A 6,062-nucleotide genomic window follows, 5' to 3' on the forward strand; every position below is an offset into this window, starting at 1 on the left:
CGCACCCCCACTCCACTCCCTCCCCCACGGTCCCAACCCCGACCCACCTCTTCCTGCCCCTACTCTGCTTCACCCCTGCCTCTCTTCTTTCTGTCCTCTACCCCCAGTGTGCCCCGTGTCCACTCCCTCCCCTACCCCCCAGTGCCTCCTGTACGCCACTGAACAGCTGTCCCCCGGCATGCAGGAGGCACTGGGTGGGAGGGGAAGGAGTTGATATGGAGGGCTGGTGGCTCTGGACATGATTCCGCCCCCTCCCCAGAGCACACCCCATCCCCACTCCTTCTCCCTCCCAGAACCTCCTGCACACTGCCCGATAGCTGTTTGCAGGCGGGCAAGAGGCACTGAGAGGGAGCAGGAGGAGCTGAAGGAGGAAGTGGGAGAAACTGATCAGTGGGGCCAGCAAACTCCCTGCAGTATTCTCGCAGATCCATAGGGGTCTGCAGACCCCAGTTTGAGAAATGTGGCTGTAAACTGTTGTGTGTAAAGTCTGTATAATTTAGTATTCTGCAATCAGATGTGCGCACACCAAACTCTGAAGTTTTCTGGTGCAAGACATTTATAGTTACTATAAATAAATTAGTGTATTCTGTGTTAAAACAAATGGCTTAAATTTTCTTCTTAGCAACTATCCTACAAGAAAAATTGAAGTATTCCAATTCTTGGCAGCTATGTTTTGGGAGAGTCAGAATTAAGGTTACCGTTGAAATCTTATGTTAATTTTCATATCTAAATTTTTTGCGAACCGTTAACTGTAAGAATTTTCAAATCTTTACATAAGTCGCATTGCTATTTCTGTGCTATTCCATGGTGAGGGTGTTCTTGGTGTTTGTTTTTTCTATTTTTAATGTTACTTACTGTAGCAATGTTAACATTTATATTATCAACCCTACACACACACTTGCATGTACTGAGGCCTATCATCTTAAAAATGTTGTTTATATAACTATATACACTGAATTGTTTTCAGTGCACAAATATCTGTGCACAATATTCTATGCACAATATTCTACACAGTTAAACTTCAATATACATAAGAACTTATCTGAAAAAATTTGTATGAGCTCAACTGTGCTAGGTCCTTGCTGCTTCGTAACATCCAAAAGCACCTGTGAGGTCCTGGGCACACTTCCCTTCCCAGAATAACAATACTTTCAGAACCTGAAAAGCTGAACATGGACCAACACTGATTTTAGAAGCACCTCACGGCTTAGTTCTGCTGTTTCAAAATACTGTTATTGTTCTGAGGATCTAAGGTGCATGAAACAGAATGGATCAGCTGAGAGGGACTGTAACCTGGTATCCCATACTTAATTTCATCTGGGAACAGATGAGGCATCCAGGAAGCGAAGGAAACTTTTCTAGTGCATGCTTTTATTCTGCTGTGAATTTAATTGTTTGGAGGAAATACCATATGTACAAACTGTGCCCTGCAAAAGAGTTTTGAGAGTTTTCACTAGTGACTTCAATGATTTGGATAAACATTACTGATAAGAAAAAGAAGTATTTTGGTTCACTTTAAAAAATAAGCGAGGTTGGTAAGGAGGTTCACAATCATGGTAGAAGTTTACACAGCAGACAGAACTGTTTAAACATAGTTGCTGATCTACCTTGGTTTCAAATGTACCTGGTCTTAATGTCTAATACTAGGAATTGTTTAATAGTAGTAGTCTCACAATTCTCACTAAAACAGTATGCCATGTTGACTTGGTAGGGGAAGCAGGGAGGAAAATACATCATCAGAGGACCCATCTACACCACAGAATGTCACCAGTTTTGTAACCACTTTGTAGTACAAGTGACTGTGTACAGTTCATGTCAAACAAAGCATGGTCAACACATCTTGTGTAGGTGGTAGCACATTTCGGCCCTGCTTTGTAACATGACTGTCAGGTCCGAATTAGGTTTTAACATGGTTCTGTTCCATAGATGGGATCACTTGGCATCTACTGTAGCCAATGATCTTACCTTCCAGCTCTCTGCTATAAGAGTATCCCAAACCACATTGCACCTTGTTAAAAAAAGCCCACAATTCTCTGCCCCTCATACGAGCAGCAGAGATAGTATGGGTTAACTGTCCACATTTTCTCCAGAAGGCATTGACACAACATAACTGTGCAGCATGGTTGCTGTGGACAAGCCAACAGAATTAACATATGGTTGGACCAGGAAAATGCTCCTGGGTGGGCAGTTAACCACATTAGATGTAACTGCTATCAAATTACTATCAAGAAGCTATCAAAGCCTGGTTACACTTACAGTGGTTCTATATGCAACACAGACAGGGTCAAAAACAGATTGCGCCCCCAGCACACAATTCTGTAAGTATTATAAAATAACAGTCTTGTCTTGGAGTTTGGAATAGCTAACTGCATGGGTTATGATTTAACATGAACTGTTAGAGAGTTTGGAAATCAGCAAGTTTTCCAGTGCAGTTTGAAATAACCACTCACTGTTAGTTCTCCTGTACTGTCTGAATGGCCTATCCTAATTATTTCTTGCAACAAATTGCAAAGTGTAAAAAATATTACAAGCCTCCACACTATGCATTATTACAACACTGTGATAACAGCACTGAGAGCCACTGACAGGGCAGAATGCTCATTTGTAGTATTTTTTACTTTTATTTTTTGCAATTGTTCAAACAAATCAATAGGTTAAGCAACTGAAAATTAATACCACCTTATTGTAAGTAAACACTCTGGAAAACACTCCGAGTTACAAAGTGTACTACGGGAGTCCAATGCTTTGAAAACAAATATGTCCCTTTAATTTCTCAAGTGTCCCCATTATGTAAAATTTGAATGTTCAGGGCTGTAGTTGCTTTCAAAGCATATTTTAAACAATGTGTTTCTAACAATGCCAGTGTTCAAAACAAATTGCTGCATACAACAGCAACTCTTAAATTACATAGAAACTGTACAAGCACAAAAGAATTAGCCACTTCAAATAAATAACCCCACCACAGCTTGTGACGTTATTGATATAAACTGGGACCATATAGAACATGGGTTGCAACCAAGGTCCTGTAGTGGCACCAAATCTTATGTAAAGGGGGTCATATAAGGTGTCTAAGACCAGGTTACGGATTACTGGTTATAATTATGCTGTCTGTATGTCTGTAGCATTTTGGCAGTTGAAGTTATGAATATTGGCTGTATGCTGTCTGTATTGCAAACTTGTGTTGTGTTACTGGGAAAGATCCCAGACAAGTTGGTGTCAGCTCTGTTTAGCCAGCTTGATGGCCAATTAAGGACCATCACCTACAAAATTGTCCCATCGAGAGAAGGCAGTTATGCCCTGTGACTCCGGTGTGCAGAAACTGGCCCATGTGACTGCAGACTCCATTTTGCTGTAACTTTCCACAGTAAGAACAAAGAAGTGTTCTTGCACCTGGAAAAGCCTATATAAGGTGGAGGCCTCAGCTCCATTTTGTCTTCAATCCTGCTTCTTACCTCTGGAGGGATTTTGCTACAAGCTGAAGCTCTACACAAGGGACTTAGGACCCATCCCAGTGGGGGATGTTCTCCAGAGACTTGATTTGCACCTGCAGTTTACTCCATCACTGCTACAAGCCTGAACTAAGAACTTTGCCATTACTGTATGTAATTGATTCCATTTAACCAATTCTAGCTCTCATCTCTATCTTTTTCCCTTTATGAATAAACCTTTAGATTTTAGATTCTAAAGGATTGGCAACAGCGTGATTTGTGGGTAAGATCTAATGCGTATATTGACCTGGGTCTGGGGCTTGGTCCTTTGGGATCGAGAGAACCTTTTTCTTTTACTGGGGTGTTGGTTTTCATAACCATTCATCCCAGGATGGGTGGCACTGGTGATGATACTGGGAGACTGGTGTGTCTAAGGAAATTGCTTGTGTGACTTGTGGTTAGCCAGTGGGGTAAAACTGAAGTCCTTTCTGTCTGGCTGGTTTGGTTTGCCTTAGAGGTGGAAAAACCCCAGCCTTGGGCTGTGACTGCCCTGTTTGAGCAATTGGTCCTGAATTGGCACTCTCAGTTGGGTCCCACCAGAACCGCAACGTCACACAGCTAAATACAGTTTAATTATCAAACATACAAGAACATGAAATAAAAATCTTGTTCTATATGATTCATGCAAATTGAAGTTGGAAAAGTTCTTAATAAGTCACTCAGTCTTTTCCTGAAAATCCACAATTTATGCGTGTTGCTACTATTTTAAAACAATGCTATTATAAAGGAGGTTTTTTTGGTAAAAATACTAAAAGAACAGACCTGTTGCACCCTGAATAAAGGGTATACACATCCTGCAGCACTTTGGCCACTAATCCCTCAGAATTAGAAACTTGAAAGCAGTGACCAATAACAAAAGAGGCAACTACTCCCTGCTCCCTCCTCCGTTCTGTCAGGGTGCACGCTGGCGAGAAGGGACTGACTATTTAGACAGCGAAAGACCATTGCAAGACTCTCATGTGGAGGAGACGGTACGTACACACACACACACACACACACACACACATACACACACACACACAGCCTGTCACAGCGCGCAGAGCGGTCTCTATCGATACACCCCACCATACACGCGGGGGTGTGCTGGGTGCACCCACACACTGATGCCTGGCCCCCCGCCCCCACATACACAGCCCTTCTCTCAACCCCCCTCCCCACTCAGACAGCCCCTCAGGCCCGCACCCCTCGCACACACCCGCCCCGCAGCCCTGTCGCGGCGCTGACGGGACTCACCCTTAACGGCCCGGTCGCTGGTGCCGTGAGCGGGCGGCGGCCCCTTGCTCCCCTCCTTGACGGACATGACGGGGCGCGGCCGCGCTCTGCTCCCGGCCGGCGACTGCGGCTCTACCGGCTGCGGGGGCCGCGGTAGCTAGAGGCCCCGGGCGGCAGCGGCCCAAAGGAACATGGCGTCAGGCGAGACTCCGAGCGCCCCACAGCGAGGGGACAGTCCGCCTCGGGACCGACATGCACCGCGCGCCACCCCACGACTGGAGGCTAAGGGAGCGTGGGAAAACTCTCCCTCCCGCTACTCCCGCAGCATGGCCGCAAGGGAGCGTGGGAAAACTCTCCTTCCCGCTGCTCCCGCAGCGTGGCCGCAAGGGAGCGTGGGAAAACTCTCCCTCCAGCTTCCCACAGCATGGCCATAAGGGAGTGTGGGCAGGGCCGGTGCAAGGATATTTTGCGCCCTAGGCGAAACTTCCATCTTGCGCCCTCCCCCCCAAAAAAATCACATACATTATACACAATACACGGTCACAGAGTAACATGTTATAATTTAGAATTTATGTTTCCACACTTTAAGTTTAGCAAATTTAGAAACAAGTTCCTCCAAGTCAATGCTGTGACCAATGTCATGTTCTATTGACAAGGTAGATAGTCCAACAAGTCTTTGCTGCAACATTGATGTTCACACATATGTTTTTATCAACTTGAGCTTCGAGAAGCTTCGCTCACCACTGGCCACAGAAACTGGGAGAGTCAAGAGGATGCGAAGAGCAATAACTGTGTTAGGGACACTATCTGTCGGCTTATTTTCCCATATGAAGTTCAATACATCTTGCGGTGATGAACTCCTTTGGACTCGTCTTGCAATAGCTTGCAATTCACTGCACAAGTCAAAGGCATCAATATCTTTGGATTCACCATGTTGCAAAGCTTTCTCCAGATTCAAGCAATGTTCCATAATTTGCTTTGGTGTTTTATTTTGCAAACTGTAAACATCATATATGAAGCCAAATACTGAACTAATTTGCTACATCAATGTGAATCTTTCTTCAGCCGAATGTATTGCTGTGTCAATGACTGCAAAGTAAAAGTTCACTTTGAATTTTTCTTTCGGATCATAAATAGGTTCGTCATCTGCTTCATATGTGAACTGCTTCCTCTTCTTTCTAATACGGATTGGATCTGGTTCAAAAAGTGCCGGTACATCCAACTCCTCCGCAAGTTCACCTGCATCTACCAATGTTTTCTCAAAGGCTGCGTCACTTCTGCGGCCCACAAGAAACTTCTTGGTTTCTCCAAGTTGATTAATGGCATCACATATATCAAATTCTTTTGCCTGAAGTTGTTTGC

General features: G+C 44.5%; 1 protein-coding gene across 14 annotated transcripts in view; it reads right to left on the reverse strand.

Moving 5' to 3' along the window:
• PPP3CB (protein phosphatase 3 catalytic subunit beta) overlaps positions 1 to 4,974 on the reverse strand; it is a 121,883-nt gene extending 116,909 nt beyond the window's left edge. For 10 of the 14 annotated variants that reach the window (XM_050960197.1, XM_050960186.1, XM_050960194.1 and 7 more), the window contains exon 1: positions 4,722 to 4,973. In XM_050960197.1, coding sequence (XP_050816154.1) covers positions 4,722 to 4,788 — 67 coding nt within the window. In that variant the 5' untranslated portion in view covers positions 4,789 to 4,973. Of the gene's footprint in view, positions 1 to 4,721 lie in introns of all 14 variants that reach the window. The other 4 variants (XM_050960188.1, XM_050960191.1, XM_050960192.1 and 1 more) reach the window with 2 other exon arrangements.
• Between the last annotated feature and the right edge of the window lie 1,088 nt (positions 4,975 to 6,062).

This window comes from Gopherus flavomarginatus, chromosome 6, assembly GCF_025201925.1.
Source record: "Gopherus flavomarginatus isolate rGopFla2 chromosome 6, rGopFla2.mat.asm, whole genome shotgun sequence".
NCBI lineage: Eukaryota > Metazoa > Chordata > Testudines > Testudinidae > Gopherus > Gopherus flavomarginatus.